Source organism: Callospermophilus lateralis, chromosome 13 (genome assembly GCF_048772815.1).
Source record: "Callospermophilus lateralis isolate mCalLat2 chromosome 13, mCalLat2.hap1, whole genome shotgun sequence".
Lineage (NCBI taxonomy): Eukaryota > Metazoa > Chordata > Mammalia > Rodentia > Sciuridae > Callospermophilus > Callospermophilus lateralis.
This window is the reverse complement of record NC_135317.1, coordinates 49,001,594-49,019,561: the sequence shown is the minus strand read 5'-3', so window position 1 is coordinate 49,019,561 and position 17,968 is coordinate 49,001,594. Positions and strand designations below refer to the sequence as shown.

At 39.1% G+C, this 17,968-nt stretch overlaps 1 protein-coding gene across 1 annotated transcript in view; it reads right to left on the bottom strand.

The window, feature by feature from the left end:
* The window catches only part of Dclre1c (DNA cross-link repair 1C), a 31,284-nt gene extending 15,649 nt beyond the window's left edge, over positions 1-15,635 (bottom strand). The window contains 7 exon segments of the mRNA XM_076872848.1: positions 123-195; positions 845-946; positions 1,468-1,523; positions 4,051-4,110; positions 8,093-8,177; positions 11,057-11,108; positions 15,487-15,635. Of these exon segments, the coding sequence (XP_076728963.1) occupies positions 123-195; positions 845-946; positions 1,468-1,523; positions 4,051-4,110; positions 8,093-8,177; positions 11,057-11,108; positions 15,487-15,595 (537 nt within the window). The 5' untranslated portion in view covers positions 15,596-15,635.
* Between the last annotated feature and the right edge of the window lie 2,333 nt (positions 15,636-17,968).

Genomic DNA, 17,968 nt, shown 5'->3' with positions numbered 1-17,968 from the left:
CCCCACACTTGAAGGTATCTGAGCCATGGGGGACAATTATGGCCTCACTGTCATCCTATACACTTTCCACCAGGCACATGGCCACGCCCATGTCATTGCCCCACTTCTCCAAGCAGACTTACGCGACTTGGAATTTGATAAAACCTTGGATCGCAGAAAGTAGTATCTAAATATACACTTTGGATGTCTTTTACTCTAAAAACAGAAAAAAAAATGGTGTTAGCTGCCTAATGTGACACAAATCATGTGAACAATTTACACTTTATTTTATAGGGTATTCCACTCCATCTGGAATTTTTTTTGTTAATCAACTTTGTTGGGAAACTATTTCTATACAATAAAATAGAGAGTTTGTGTGAAGGAGCCAGTGAATTTTGATAAGCTTATATGACTATTAGCAAAAAAACCCACCACCAACAACAAAAAAAACATTTAGAACATTCTATTACCCCATTTGAAGGAAGAAAATTTGTTCTACTATTCTTTTTTTTTGCGCAGGTTGGGGGGGTGGGATATACCATGGATGAACCAAGGGGTGCTTAACCACTGAGACACACCCCCAGCCCTCTTTTATATATTTTATTAAGAGAGAATCTCTCTGAATTACTTAGAGCCTCTTTAAATTGTTGAGACTAGTTTTGAACTCGCTATCCTCCTGCCTCAGCCTCCTGAGTTGGGATTATAGGCATGTGCCATTGTGCCCAGCTAATTTGCTTTACTATTGTAATTATTATAATCAAGTCTTATTTCTAATACAAAGACTTGTGTTTAGTGGGAAGAGAGCAAGAATGCTTTTTAAACTATGTAGCCTTACCTTCAAGAATTGTATAAGGCCCATACCTACCTGCCTCCAGAGTGCAGAAGCTCCATTCTGGCAGCTTCTCCTTTCGCCAGTCTAAAGTCTCCTGTGTACAAGACAGTTCCATTATTGCCCTGAAATAAAAACCTGAAAAGCAAATGTATCTCAATGACTTCTGAGTTTCAGACCAAGTCTTAATAAAGCAAATACATGCTAAATCTATAGAAATGCTTCCTGCTAAATATATCCTTTATGATACAATATTAATGAAATTTCAATAGCTCCAAATCCACATCTGGCACTTAACTACTACCTCTTCCCTGGGAAAGAATGAAATAATAGAAGCAGATACTAATTGAGCTCATAATAAGTGCAGCCTGTAATATGTTAGCACTCTAAAGTTTATGTCAAGATCATTTCTGTTCATAGAGGCAAAAACCCATGTGATAAGACAATGTAAAGTCACTGAAGACCTCCATTGTAAGAAAGACAGATGTCAAATCTGATCCTAACCTCAATTTCTCAAATTCAATTTGGAAACAAACTAAAAACACTGCCAGAAAAATAATCAGATTTCCTATACATATCATTTTTTGACTCTAAAAATGTATTTCCATAACACAATACATATTACATACAGTAAAACGGCAAATAGATGAGTCCCTTACATAACTGATCCTGGGCAGTGACCAGCTGGTAAAAGAGTCACAACAATCTCTTCCTTCTAAAAAGAAAATGAAGAAGAAATAACAACAAAAGTTATCACTGGGACCTAGCTAAATAAAGCAAACAGCTCTCAAGAATGTGCCTTTTCTCCCCTTTCTTCACTTTCCAAATCCTGGAAACAAATAGATCCTCAATTGTTCAACAGTTAAACACAAGAGTTACCACAGGACTTAGCAATTCTACTTCTAGTTATATATTCAAGAAAACTGAAGAATTATGTTCACACAAAAAACTGTACATGCATATTCACGGCATAATTATTCACATTAGCCAAAAAGTAGAAACAGTCCAAATGTCTATCAACTGATAAATGGATAAATAAAATATGGTCTGTCTATACAATGGAATGTTATTTAGCTACACAAGGAATGAAGTGCTGACATATGCTACATGTACAACACATGCCACGTTCATAAACGTGGATCCCCTTGAAAACATGTTCAGAACCGGGAGTGGAGCACACCTGTATTTCCAGCAACTCAGGAGGCTGAGGCAGGAGAATCACAAGTTTGAGGCCAACCTCAGCAACTTAGTGAGGCCCTAAGCAACTTAGTGAGATTCCGTTTCAAACCAAAAAATTTAAAAGAGCAAAAGGGCTAGGGATGTAGCTCAATGTAAAGCATCCCTGGGTTCAATCACCAGAACCAAAAAAAATAAAACAAAGAAATAGAAAAGAAAACATTATACTCAGGGAAGAAGCCAGACACAAAGGACCATGTGCTATATGAGTCCACTGATATGAAATTTCCAGAACAGGCCAAGTTCATGGACAGACTGGTTATCAGCAGCTGGGGAGGGACAGGAGACAATGGAGAGTGACTACAACAGGTATAGAGTTTCTCTTGGGTGATAAAAATATTCTAAAGTTGATTATGATGATGGATACACAGCTCTGTGAATATATTAAAAGCTACTGAGTTGTATACTTTAAATGAGTGACCTATGTGGCTAGCAGATTGCTCAATAAATCTGTTAAAAAAAAAAAAATCAGTGCAGCCTCCTCCCAATTCACCACACTGCACATCACACTATCCCTTTAGGACAGAGCCTGTTGGGCATGGCTGACTCTCTAAGTAAGCAGGAGCAGAGCTCTGTTCTCACCAGCTTCTTGCTCTGTAATGGTGACTCCTTTCATCAAGTCTAACATTCTTCATTCTGAAGGCAAATGGCATCTCCCATTGGCTGTGGCTGGATAATCAATGCACAAAAGCCACATGGCACAACAGGAAACAAAGGATCAGGGCAGGACAGCAAGAATCTGTATACCAAGAGCTTGACTACCATTTGCTGCCCAGCTTTGAGAAAGCCTTTTACCAATACACCTGTATGTGACAAAGCCAAACACCAATTATATTCTCCAGAACCATCTAGCTAAGTGGGCCCAGGACAGCAGACTTCAACTCTCTGATCTTCTCTGAATGTACATTTGAAAAAGTCATCTTTGTTCTGATCATATTCCCAGAGTTAACATCCTCAGAGTTAAACATGTCAAATTGACATGTTATGAGCCACTACAGAAATACTAACTAGATTTGCCATAAAATAGGAAAATTCCTCCTAGCCCTATGGATAATTTAAGGGTCTCATTTTGTTTTTTAAAAAGTAGGCCCATAGTTCTGTTTACTATTAAAACTATACACTCACAAAGTACTACTTCTGAATTTAAAGACTGATCCACTTGGGCAGTTATATCTTTTTAAAAATGCAAAAATGATTCAGGAAAAAATTTGCAACGTACATAAATTTGCTTCAAAAGTATTAATCGCGGGCTGGGGATGTGGCTCAAGCACTAGCGCGTTCGCCTGGCATGCGTGTGGCCCAGGTTCGATCCTCAGCACCATATACAAAACAAAGATGTTGTGTCCGCCGAAAACTAAAAAATAAATATTAAAAAATTCTCTCTCTCTCTCTCAGAAAAAAAAAGTATTAATCGCCATTTTAGATCCTGAAAATTATAATAAATTAATAAACTTAGCAAGGTATCAGGTAGAATTATTATCAATAACTGTTGTTCTCATTATTAGTACAAATACTAAAAAGGAACAATTTTAACAAAAAAATATCTAATCATTTCAATGTGAGAAATAAATACGTCACTATCATGGACTGAATATTTGTGTCCCCACAAAATCCATAGGCTGAAAGTCTAACCCACTAAAGTGATTTTTACAGGAGGTTTTGGGGAGGTGATTAGTTCTTGAGGGTGGAGCACCCATGAATGCGATAGTGCTCTTTAAAAGGGAGATTTTTACCCTTTTAGCTGAACCAAAAAGCAGGCCCTCACCAGACACCAAATCCACTTGAGCCTCTCCAGAACTATGAGAGATAAGTCTCTGTTGTTTTAAATACCCAGTATTTTTGTTACAGGAGCCCAAATAGACAAGACAACCACAGATGGTTTGGTTGTTTTCTCTAAAAACTAATTAATAAATTTTGATTTATAAATATGTATAAATTATGATTAAACAAACATTCAAAAGTCAGGATAAACAATCATCTTATCATAGTATTTAATATTTAGTTACCTCGCCTGATGCTTCATCAACTAAAGATATCTGGGTAGGAGTTTCAATTTCAATTGATATCTATTAAAATAAAATAAGAGAACACATATATCAGTTTTCCATGCCTTGGTCATCTCAAATACTGAAAGGGAACTATGTGAATAAGTTCCAGAGTCTGTAGTAATAATTTCTAGTTGCACTATAATAAATATTTTAATCATTTGAAAAAATTATAAAATACAAATGGTACCCTGATTAAGGTGGGTTTGACTATGTATTAAATGCCTTACAAATGTGTGTATATACATATCCTGCAACATGGCAATTCTACTTCCACTGAATTCATTTTTCCTTCTCCATCCCTTCCCATTTGGAGTCTTTTTTAAAAAAATATTTATTTTTAATTATAGGTGGATGCAATATCTGTATTTTATTTTTTTAAATGTGGTTTAAGAAATCTTCATACATGTATTTTGTATAATGATGACCGTCTCCTTCCACCATCTTTGCTATTCGGGAGGGAAAGGGAGGGAGAAGGGGAATTATCTTTTATTTCTTACAGTAACTCATCTAACATGGGATTGTTTTTTCTTGGAACATTTGGTAAAATGCACCCATAAAACTATCTGGGCTTGGGCTTTTTTGAAGAAGAGATCTTTGATAATTGCTTAAGTTTGATTTATTCTAGTTTCCCACTTTTCTTCTCTCAACTTGGTACTTTTTATATTATGTTATTTTTACAATTTCAACTCCAGCCTACGATTATTTACTGTATGCATTTGATTTTCATATGTGTAGAATGACTTTAGCTGTCCATTTATTTCTGATCCCTCAAATCGGTGCATTACAGTCAGAAAACACAGGGCACCAGGAAACCTTAAGAATTCTTTTGTGATGCAGTACATGACCAAATTTTTTAAATGTTCTATAGCTGTCCCCCAAATACTATTTTCTATGTTGGGTTGAAAGCCATGTTTTGTTATTATTCTATGTTTTTAATTGGTTCACATTTATTATGTCATTTAATGTTTCTGTATCTTCACCTAATTTCAGCCTGTCTTTAAGTATCTGAGAAGAGTATATTAAGCTCTTTAGTAGCAACTGTTGGTTGCCCGTTTCTCCTTATATTTTGAAACTTTGTACTATGCCAACATATCTAAGCTGAAACTATTTTCCAGAAGTCATTTCCATGTTAGGACTGGCCACACATAAATAAATAAATAAATAAATAAATAAGTAAGTAAGTAAGTAAGTAAGTAAGTAAGTAAGTAACTGAAAGATGGAAGTGAACTACAACCTTTTTTTTTTTTTTTTTTTTTTTTTTAATGCTCTAAAGAGCACCAGAAGTTTTAACTGCTGATCTGGCTCAACTCATGGGTGAAGGGCAGAACTGCAAACCACACCAATTTTACTGGGTACCTGCCTGCATTTCCTGAGTGCTCGGCCAGATGTGCATGCAACTCACATACAATGCCAAAGTGGGTGAGCATTATCAAGGTTGGTCAGCATTATCAAGGTTGGAAGAAGTGAGTGACAGTAGGGGACCTGTTTACCCTCCCCATTTCTAGTTTGTCTTTGTGGATTCCAGCTTGTCTCTGCTCTCCTTTCCTAATCACTGGCAGGACAGACTCATAACAACTGCTGGTCTAATATAAGAGGCAAATGCTCTGCTGAAGCTGCTCTGCAGAAGGGAGGAGGACTTACCTCCCAATTGATCAGTGTTGAAACTAATGACGTCATATACATCAAGAGTATATGAGAAAAATGTGTTCCTTGCATCACCACACTTTCTGGGAAGAGCAGCACAACACCCAGATTGGGATGAAAGGGGCTATGTGGCTTAAGACAGAGTAGGTTTGTGCGCTGTTTTGTTTTTATCAACAAATAATATTTTATATATTTATGGGGTACAATATAATAATTTAATACATGTACACAGTGTATTGATCAAATTAGGATTATTGGAATTTTAATTTCCTCAAATGTTAATCATTCCTATATTGAGATCCTTCAGACTCTTCTAGTGATTTTGAAATATATCATGAATGTTGTAGACTATAGATACTCTACTGAGAATAGTTTGTTCTCTCCTGCCCCTTCGAAATGCTGGGGATGGAACCCAGGGCCTCAAGTGTGTAAGGCAAGCACTCTAAGACTGAGTTACAAGCCCAGCCCCTGTAAGTAGGTTTTTATTGTGGTAAAGGGGTAGGTAGGCCTGAGCTTGTTTTGTTTGAACTTCACATTGGTGTCAAGATGTGGTTAGGCTTCCCACTAAACTCACCCAAATGTAGGGCAAAGAGAAAGGAAGCAGGACTTGAAAGCTATCATCAGTCAGATATCAAACTGACTTCTCATGACATTTAGGCTGATTTTTTGAGCCACCTCCCACAATACAGTGAGACCTAGACCACATAATAAGCCCTAATTCGATTCACTTACGGGGGTCCTCCTTCTCTGATCCTGCATGGGTGAGATAGGGTCTGCAGATATTTATGCAGATGGAGACTCATATCAACTGTGTATATGTTCGTATCTTCTTGGTCCATTTTCCCTTGTAAATGACATCCTCCCTGAGTCTTACAGTATTTTTGTTTTGGCCTTCAGTTCTAATTTTTTTTTTTTTTTTCAAAGAGAGAGGGAGAGAGAGAGAGAGAGAGAGAGAGAGAATTTTAATATTTATTTTTTAGTTATCGGCGTACACAACATCTTTGTTTGTATGTGGTGCTGAGGATCGAACCCGGGCCGCATGCATGCCAGGCGAGCGCGCTACCGCTTGAGCCACATCCCCAGCCCTTCAGTTCTAATTTGTGTGTGATATAAAAATTTCTACTCTTGTATGTTTGGCTTCTTGTTTGTTACGTCTTCCCACTTCTCTGTATTGTTTTTATTTTCAAATGTCAATCCTTATTTATCCTTTTATCTATGTCTTTTGCAGATCTTTCTTATTTTTTAACCTAAACCGAGGATCTATATTTTGGTCAAGAATTGAATTAAATCCATTTACATTTATAATAATTATTGTGATACTAGGACTTTTCTCATTTTTTATGCATCAGATTTGTATTTGGCTTTCTTCCCTTTACTATCTTACATTGGAGAGAACCATTTTATTCTGCCACATGGGAGGTTATCCGTTCTATTATTATTATGCTTATTATCCCTTTCTTATTATAACTCATAAACTGTGTTTATTTTTCCTAATCTAGCTCATGATCTAAATAAAAAGACAGTCAGACATAGTGTACACCTACAGTCCCAGCTATATGGGAGGCTGAGATAGAAGGATCACTTGAGCCCACGAGTTCAAGACCAACCTGGGCAGCAACATAGACAAAGTTTGAGACCCCCATCTCAAAAACAAAACAAAACAAAAAACTTAGCAATTATGTCAATGAACATCTTACTTTAAAATATTACAATGCAGGGGCTGGGGATGTGGCTCAAGTGGTAGTGCGCTCGCCTGGCATGCGTGCGGCCTGGGTTCGATCCTCAGCACCCAGCACCACATACAAAGATGTTGTGTCTGCCGAAAACTAAAAAATAAATATTAAAATTCTCTCTCTCTCTCTCTCTCTAAAAAAAAAAAATATTACAATGCAAGCTGGGCACAGTGGTATACACCTGTAATTCCATCTACCTGAGAGGCTAGGGTAGGAGGATCACAAGTTAGAGATTAACCTAGGCAACTTAATAAAAACCTACTTCAAATTAAGAAGAGCTGGGGTGTAACTTAGTGGTAGAGCACTCACCTAGCAAGTGGGAGGCCCTAGCACCCTGCCTCCAAAAAAATTACAATGCACTTTAGCTAAAGTCAGTGAGATTAAATAAATCAAACTGAAGACCTAGATCAAACTCTTGAGGAAAAACAACAAAAATTAACAAAACGATGACCTCTCAGACTGCTGTATTATAGAAGAGTAAATAGCAATATTCTAACTAATGTATACAATTACAGTGTGTGAGAAATTAGGCTTTGAATAATTTTAATAATATTTTCAATCTACCTCTAAAAATATTTCCAACTTACACAAAGAATCAATGTTATTCAAAAAATGAAACTCACAATTCGTTTCTCCCAAAATCTGTATTTCGGGCTAGTTAACAATAACTCCTTAGTAACAGGAGAACAGTACAGGTAAACCTTCAAGCTGAAAGGAAAAGACAGAGAAAAAAAACAACAACAGGTGTTTTAGTACATTCCAAAATGAGCACCCTGGAACCAGGAACTGTACTTTGTCCAGCTTCAATTTTCTCTAAAAACTCTGAAAACCTTAGAGAAGCTCCCAACATACCAATGCCTGACGACTATTTCAGTTCCACCCAGAGCATAAGAGGGGAAAGTGCTTTGCCTTCGGATCCCCAAGCCCTTCACCAAGTCACACAGTGGCGCACACCTGAAAACCCAGTAACTTAGGAGGCTGAGGCAGGAGGATTTCAAACTCAAGGACAGCCTGGGAAACTTAGTAGGATCCTGTCTCAAAATAAAAGATAAAAGAGGCTGGTGGATGTAGCTCAGTGGTAGAGCATTTGCCTAGTATATACAAGGCCCTGGGTTCAATCCCCAGTACTGCAAAATAAAAAAAAAAAAAAAAAAAATGAAAGAAACTAATTCCATGGTTGGATATAAACATCAAATACATGAAATAAAATAGAATGGTTTTACTATATTGAATAGGGAAGCTTTTCTAAATATTTACCTTAAAAGCCAATACCATAATGGAAAACTCTGATGAATCAACTATAAGAAAATAATTTTAAAAAGAAGTCCCTCATCACTCTTATATTACAAATACACACCAGGGGGCTCAGGATATAGATAAAGCACATGCCTCGTATGTGTGAGGCTCAGGGTCCAATCCCCAGCACTGAAAAAAAAAATTGTGTACATGATCAGGTATATCTGAAAAAATACTGCTAAGTGTTAAGCTTTTTTTAACTTCAGGCTGATCTACTGTATTTATTTTTATCTTTTGTGGTGCTGGGTATCAAACCCAGGGCCTTTTGCATGCTGGGAAAGTACTCTACCACTGAGCTATACCCATTGCCCTGTATTTACTTTTTCAGTGAATGGAAATTAATTTTGTAATAAACTTGAAAAATTCAATAGTGTAGTTTAAAGATTAGGAATATACTCCATGGCAGATTACATTTCTAAAGATGGCCACACTACTATAAACCCCTGAACAAATATTCTTCTTACAAAACCAATTATCAAAATTCTTCTATTTGGAGGAAGGAGTTGTGTTCCCTCACTTTGAACCTGGGTAGGCCTTTGTAACGGCCTTAACCACAGAATGTGATGGAAGTAATTGCATGACTTTTGAGCTAGCTCTCCAGGCATATGGTTCCCTTCAGGCCTTAGGACATACGCTTTTTGACTGAGTCTCCATTAAGTAGTCCAGATATCCCAAACTACCAGGCAAAAGAGCTTGGAGAGAGAGATGCCCAGAGAGCCCCAGATGTTCTGGCCCTTGCTGTTGCTGTTTGAGTCTTCCTAGTGAAGGTGTTAGACACTGACTTTTTAGATACTATCAGTCCCATCTGCCACCAGGCAGGCAGAAACCAGTCATTCCCCTTGTACTTTCTTACAATTCTTAACCCATAGAAACTGAGGTGTTAAACATGATTACTGTTCTTAAAGTCACTCAGTTTTGAGGCAATTTGTTATGCAGCAATGGATAGCCTATATATAGGCTTTGAAATCAGACAAACCTGGTTGAAATCCTAGTCCTGCCACTTATTAGCTGCATGACTTTGGGCAACTAATTGAACCTCTCTAGCTCCTCAGTTTTCTCATCTGTAAAATATAAATCATAATAGTATCTATCTAAAAGATTATCAAGAGGCTTTAATGAGAATGTCAGTTCCAAGAAGACAGGGATTTTCATCAGTGTCACTCACCACTATATTCTCAACCTTCAGCACCATGCCTGGCTCATTGCAGGCACTCAAAAAAAATTCCTGAAAAAATTCATAGTGCCTTGAATACAGTAAGTTTTCAAGAAATATTAGTTATCTTTCTCAAGAACACAAATTACTGCTATTTGGTAGCAGAGAAGCCTAACAGCCACTGGTTTAAAAATCAAAGGGCCTTTTCCAAATATGTATCTTGAGAATTTGGAATTTAGATTTAGGTAATGGCTTCAGGAAGAGTCCAATAGTTCACCTTTAACAACAGATCCAAGCCAGGCATGATGGCCTGTAATCCAGCAGCTTGGGAGGCTGAGGCAGGATTGCAGGTTTGAAGACAGCCTCAGTAACTTTCAGCAAGGCTGTAAGCAACCTAGTGAGACCCTGTCTCAAAATAACAAATAAAAAGGGCTGGGGATGTGTCTCAGTGGTTAAGTGCCCCTGGATTCAATCCATAGTACAAAACTAACAAACTAAACTAAACTAAACAAAAAGGATCCAGCTAAGTGCAGTGGTGCATGCCTGTAATCCCAGCAGCTCCAGTGGCTGAGGTAGGAGGATTGCAAGTTCAAAGCCAGCCTTAGCAACTTAGCAAGGCAATGTCTCAAAATAAAAAATTTAAAGGGATGGTGATGTGGCTCAGTGGTTAAGCACAACTGGGTTCAATCCCTGGTACCAAAAAAAGAACATATCCAAAGATTATTATAAGACCATTCACACACAAACACACAGCAACGAAGACAAATGTTATTAACAGTAGCATGGATGAATCTCACAAATATAAAGTTAAATCAAAGAAAAACGTAAAAGTCTATTCAGTATGATATTTATACAAAGTTCAGAAACAGCCAAAATTAACCCATGATGACAAGAGTAATACGGGTTTCCTCTGGGAGGAGGAAGAACCAGGAGGAGACAGGGGGGTCTGGGATAGTGTTTAATTTCTTGATCTGGGTAGATGTGTTCACTCTGTAAAAGTTCAGTCTGTCCCCTTCTTATGTATGCACTTTTCTGTCTAGATATTATTTCCCAATTAAAATGTTTACTTAAACACACACACACACACACACACACACACACACACACACACACACAAATATGTAGTAAAAGAAATCACCTGCACTCCAATCTTCTTTTCAAGGTAGGGGCCCTTAATCCTTTCATGTGATCTAAAAACAGGAGAACAAAAATCATAAACATGTTTTTTATTTTCCACAGAATTCCATAGCCCAAAGAAACTGAGTTGTCTTGTGATGCTTCCTGTTAAGAGAAAACATGAGGTAAACTTTTATAAGAGATTGATTTAGGTGGGCTGTGAGCCCTTTCTTCTGCAGATGAGGAATCCCTGAGAAAAGAATAGGAACTACTAAAAGCTGCCCAACCCTGAGCCATCAAAAGTAATTTAAAAGGAAAGTGACCCCCAGCACCTTGGGCAGAGTCTAAACCTCCCTGAGGAACCACTGGATGGATAATTGCTTCTAGAATTTCCCTTCACTCTCGTCCTCAACCCAAACATTCTTTGGGCTTCCTACAGTGTGACCCATTCAACTCCCACCACTTAAGTTAGTCCATCTAGAAGTTGAAGCTTGTGTCCGCTGGACTCCACTAGGATGTCATTCAGGCTGAAGCCAGAATCAGCAGCTGTAGGGCAGGCCCAAGATAGCTATAGAGGGGCTCCTCACGAAGACTTCCTGCAGGTTGTGTTTTTTGTACATAGCCAAAGCATGAACACCCTGATTCAGTGTATGCAATCAAGGTCATAAACGTGCCTTGAGCATGCACCCACTTATGTAACCTGTTGGCAATGTGTCTTCTTTGTGTAGCCTGTATATAAAAAAGGCCTATGAGAACACTCAGGGGGCTAGGGGCTGCTGCCACCTCTGAATAAAGCATGTCTACTATCCCGACTATGCCTGGCATCTTCTTTTAACCACCTGAGACCAAAACCTTCTTTCCTGGGCCTAAGCCACAGCTCAACAGCCGTGTTTCATCATCTGCTCAGCCCAGTGTGACTGCTGGATTGAAAGGAGGGACATTACTAGCCACACAGACTTGCTCTACAGCCCTCCGAGTTAACCAACACAGAAAGATAACATGCAAGAAAGCTAACAATTATACCAAAGAGTACATTACCACAGAGTGCATTCTAATATATTGTGACTCTTCAGTGTATAAAGGCCTGGATAATAAAATAATGTCCAAACACTTCTAATTGTTTACATCGAACTATTTCTAATCTTTTGATTATCACTACCACCACATACACACAAGACTTTGGTTTATAACTGGGGATCTGTGAATCAAGAGAAAACAAAGTAGTCATCATACTTCATGGGACACATGCCCCTCCAGGACAAATCACCTGTTCCTTAAGAAAGTGAGTCCCTTCAGGTTGCAGCTGGTCCAGCTGTTTAGGACTTATGGTATGTCCCAAAGGTTTCCAAGAACTTGTGTCCCAGCAGAAAGGAGGCTGAAACCAAACTCTGTACTCCATTCTCTCAAACTAATGCAGCAGGCATTAGTACCCTGTGCCTTTGTATCATGACCTCCATCCCCACCACCCATAGGCCTTTCCTAATTGGTAGTCAAGAGAACCTGGGTGAGTTTCCTTAACTGCATCCAGAGTCTACTTTCCAGAGTGGTTTTCTTTTCCTTGACAAGAAAAAACTCATCTTAAGTTGCCCCTTCAAGAGATCTTCTCCAACCTTGGGCCACTCTCAAGCCATGAGTGCCCTCTTATCCTCTGAACCTGACTGATGCTCAGTAAATCCTACCCTGAGCACGGAGTTGCACTCCAGATGGGTCCATGAGCCACTTTAATCATATTATAATGTTAATGTATTTCTGTCTATGTTTTTTTTTTTTCTAGAGAATACCCTATCGTTAGGTATTCTACATTAGTCGGTTCAGGTTTCCATAATACAATGCCATAAACTGGGAGGTTTATCTCTCACAATTCAGGAAGATGGGAAATTCAAGATCAAGATGTTGGCCAATTTGGTTTCTGATGAGGCCTCTTTTCCTAGAGCTGCCTTCCCATTGTGTGCTTCTGTAAAGAGAGAGCCCCCTTCCTCTTTTACTGGGGATTAAGCCCAGGGTGTTTTACCAAATAAAAAACTGAGTTTTTCATTTTGAGACAAGGTATTGCAAAGTTGCTGAGGGTAGCCTCAAACTTGCAATCCTCCTGCCTTATCCTTCTAAGTTCTGGAATTACAGGTGTGAGCTGTTAGGTACAGGACAGGCTGAATTAAGTTGTCTGCAGGGCATGCCAAACAAAGTTAGCTGCAGGATGACCTGGCTTCTCAAACCCTCTGTCTGGTTCTTTATCACCTGTTTGCTTCAAGCCCAAAGGCCCAAGTTCCCGCTCAAGGCTGAACACTTAACCCCCCTTGTACCAACAAGGCAACTTGCAGACCCAGAGACCCCGTTAGATTTTGGCTGTAAAAACTCCCTCCTGCCGGGCCCCTCTCTCGTTTTCTCTCTCTTTTGCTCTCTCTCTCTCTCTTGCTCTCTCCCCCTACATCTCTCCTCTCCTCTTTCCTCTCTCTCTCTCTCTCTCTCTCTCTTTTTCTCCTCTTTTGCAGTGCTGCAATAAAGCTCTCTTGGTTGCTCCGAGTGTTGTGGTCACTTTCCTTTCATGAGCCACCACACCCACCTCTCCCATTAGCCTTGATTACCTTCTTTTTTTAGGACCTAGCCTCAAATATTATCACACTGGCTTAGGACTTCAACATATTTGATTTGGGGCAGTGAGTGTATAGCATGGTCAAAGAAGCCTATGCCTCCAAAAGGTTAAAAAATACCAGTGAGCAATGTGGAAGACTCCAAAAGCAGAAATTGAGTTCTTGCCCATGTTGAATTTGCATAAATAAATTCACATGTGATTAGAGAAAAGGAAAAATTATTATAAACTGCTCCAGAGTAGGGAAATTCAATTTCTTATTTAATGTACAAATACATGATGGTGATCTCACAAATTCTTTTAGATGAATTCAAACTCATTAATCCTAAACAGGAAGAGCAAGTTCCTAAATAAACTTTAATTACTGCTGTTACTAAATTTTGTAGGAGGCCATTGATTTGAACTAGGCTCTTGTACTAAGCTACAACAAATCAAACCAATATAGTTTAATCACAGTAACTTGGCTTTGGTTGGTTGCAAAAGGTCCTGTAATCAACTAATTAAACTGTAATCAATTGAATGGCTCATTGTCTACACTGTAGCCAATTAAGTTGTTTTCTAGGCCTGACCACTATTCTGTAAATTGTCAGATCATACTGTTAGCTGTTTTCAGAGCCTGCGGTGGTTCTGGAAGCTTCCTGATTCACAAATTGTATTTTGTTTTTCTTTGCTCAAATAAACTCTACTAATTTTAATTCAGTCAAAGGAAGGGTGATCACATTTTGAGTTCAGAGTCTCCAACGAGTAAAAATATGAGCATCCTCATCAAGCAGTGGCTTCTCAATGAAAAACAAAACCAAAATTATGTTCTCAAGAATAAACAGACTCTCAGGGTATAGTAATAGCTAATCAAAAGGGGAGGTCCAAGTTTTCCTCATTAAAGAGAAATCACTGAAAGAAACAGAGGCATTTCCCAAAAGCAGTAATGTCAACAATATAGATCAGTTTAAAGTGACTGACTCCACATTCAAGACAATAGTTGGTCTTCACACCAACCGCATGAGGAAAGGCAGTTTCTACATCCATAATTTGCTTTAAAATACTTTTGCACTATGATATGCATGCATGAATTTGTTACTCTTGATTCACTCCTCCATTAGCTAATCCAGAAGCTGGCACTGGAAGAGCAGCTGCTGGAGGGCTTAGGTTTACCTCAGTGCTGCAAATTAATTAAGCAGCAAATTAATTAATTTGCTGACTTACGATTCAGCAAAAAGATGTTAAAAATGGGCATTGGCTTCCTCCTGGAGCATCTAGCCTCGGGTCAATATCATGAAATATGATACTCTAAACTCCATCCCTGAATATGTTCAGCTGTAGAACTGTAGAGTTCTGGGTGCCTGATGCCTTCTAGAAGGAAAATCCTGCCATCCTAGACTAGAATGGATCTCTCATGTTAAATGTGGACAGAACATCTGAAAAGACGGGTAGCTTGCACTTGGTATAGCTTACGACACGTTGTTCAACTTGATCAGGTGTGCGCACAGATGTTGGCTAACTACTGTTGGGGGGTATAAAAGAAGTTGATCTGAAACTTGTTTTCTTTACACATGGTAAAGAGAAGTGGGTGGAGAAACACAGAGGAAGAACGAACTAAACCTCGGCAACATCTGACTAGCCGCCACTAGGACAGCGACCGACCACACTGGCCAGTGTCACTGTGCGCAACTGGCAGTCACTGTTACTCCAGGCTGTCAGATCTAGGAACAGAGTGTTAGGCGAAGAGCCGACTGGGGCATGTGCGCTTTCCAGTCCCTCGCTGGCCTCCCACAACCGCATGCCTGTTGCTCCAGGGCCGGTCCCCTCTGCCATTGTCACTCCCAGCACCCTACATCCCGGAAGTGGGGGGCGCAGGTCTCACTCACCCTTGTGGCAGTGGGACAGAAAGTAGGCTCGGGCTTTCAGGTTCTCTCTGTCGAAGCGGTCAATGGAAATGGTGGGATACTCAGCCATCTGTCCCTCAAAGGAACTCATAGCGCCGCAGAGCACTGAACCCAGAGCCTGCAGCGAAAGCCGAGGCTGACACAGATCGGACCGCCACTTCCGGGAACCTTCCGCCTCGCCATTGGTCGGCCGAATGCAGCCACGACCAATCAGAGGAGCCTAGCGGCTGAGGGCGGTGCCAAGGAGCGTCCGTAGGATCCAGCCGCCTGGGCCTCAGGTTTAAATGTCGGAGCTGAGCTGCAGACAGTGAGCTTGTGGCTTTACCTAGAGTGGGGTCGCCCGACCCGGTGGGATCAAGGGCCTGGAACAAAGAGTAGCATTCCTGTGAAGTGGGCTGCGGAGTTGGCTCTAAATCTGACTGCGTTCCTTTTCTTGTCTTTCAAAAACCAAGATTGTTTTTCTCCTCGCAATTTCTATAGTCATGAGGATCCCATAAAAAAATTTCATACACATGGTAGATTCGATACTTAACCGTTCGCTCCTCCGTATATATACATGATCTACAAATTTAGGGAAGAACTATCTCTAATAATCACAGCTCAGAAGCATGCCCTTAGGGCAAAGAAGTAGGGATCCCTACAGTGTCTTATCTGCTAGCCTCCTCCAGCCTCCTCCCTGTCCCCTACCCCTGTTTAAGCTGTATTTTTAGAAAGTTAGAATATACAGATGGATGATGGGGAAAGCTCTGAAGAGGCTTATTAAAGTGTTAAGACCCACCAAATATGTAGTCACAATGGCACTTATTGTGCCTCTCTCCAGCAAGTTTCTCTAGACAATACAGTATTATTATTAATCAAAAAAACTGGAACACTTTTAAAATCCTGCTTATACAATGACACTGAGACAAGCTTTATGGTCGTTACATAGCTAGCTAAAAAGTACCTTCAAATAGTGGTCCATCAGTTTGGAGACCACCTGTTTGCAGAATATGGTAAATCATAGCTTCTGTGGAGACACAAAATGATATGAGAACAAAGCCAGAAACAAGAAGTTCTAACCAGGGGAATCAGGAATCAGAGGGCCATAGTTAGAGAACAGCAGCTTATCCTTCAGCTGATACTCAGAGTTGTGTTTATGTACAGATTCTCATGAAATCTTAATGAAGAGGAGAGGGAAGGGGAAGGTAAGAAAGAGAAGTGAAGTGGAGAGGTATAAACACCATAATCACTAATTTAAGTAAAATAGACTACCACTCTACTACTACTGGCAACATCTTTGATTTGGTATAAGATGGTTTTTTCCTAGAATAAAGGAGGGCTATTGCTTTGGTGAAGTAGTTGATATGTAACAATGAATTCCGTAGAGAGTCTGATATCTACCCAATCTTGAAGAATGTGAAGCTTCTAGAAAGTCAAGACAAGAAAACGCTCATACTATTATTCATCTGCTCATTTATTTATCTCCTCTTTTTTTCACAATTGGATACAATACAAAAGAATATAGGGAAATAAAGTCAAGGCAGAGGGACAAATAATAAAGATGGGACAAATAATGAAGATGGCTAAGCACAGCCCACGGATACACACACACAAGTACTCATATGAAAGACAGGCCTGGATTTGGCTCTTTAAGAGGCCAAAGGAAAGAAGAAAACACAATAATTTCCTAGTTTGTGACATTCTTAAATTATAAATAATTTTTTCAGAAGAAGTCCAAGTTTGGATGCTGAATCCTGACAGTAATTTCTCCAGTGGATGTTTGTTTAAAAAAATAAAGCAAAGCTATGAGATGCAAACACTGTCACCTACAGTTTCTGCATCCTCATTCCCTAGTTGGAAATCTCCATTTTTCAGAAATCTCACAACTCTTTCAATTTCTACATCTTTGACTCCTTCTATCCCAACAAGACTGAAAACTGCTAATAAGCTTATGTTGAAAACCTAAAAATTCATTATTAAAGGGCTGAGGGTATTGTATTGCTCAATGGTAGAACATGTGCTTAGCATGTGTGAGGTCCTGAACTCAATCCCCATTATTAAAAAATAATTATACATTTAGATAGATATATCATTGTTGGGAAGTCACATTAGAATATATTTTACTTAATTTAATATACTTAAAAATCATTGTCAATGTAAATAACTTTCATTATAATTTATTGTGTCTTATTCTATTCTTTTAGAATAGAATATTATGTTATTCTAGGGAGTATACAATAAGATATAAAAAGTGTATTCGTTTGCTAGGTTTTCATAACAAGTAGCACATACTGGGTGGTTTAAACAACAGAAATTTATCATCTCAGTTCTGCAGGCTACAAGTGCAAGACCAAGCTATTAGGTTGGTTCCTTCAGAGGACTATGAGGAAGAATCTGTTCCATACCCTTCCCATAGCTTCCAGTGGTTAGCTGTCAATCATTAGTGTTCCTTGACTTGAAAAAAGTGTTCCTTTCATGTAGAAGC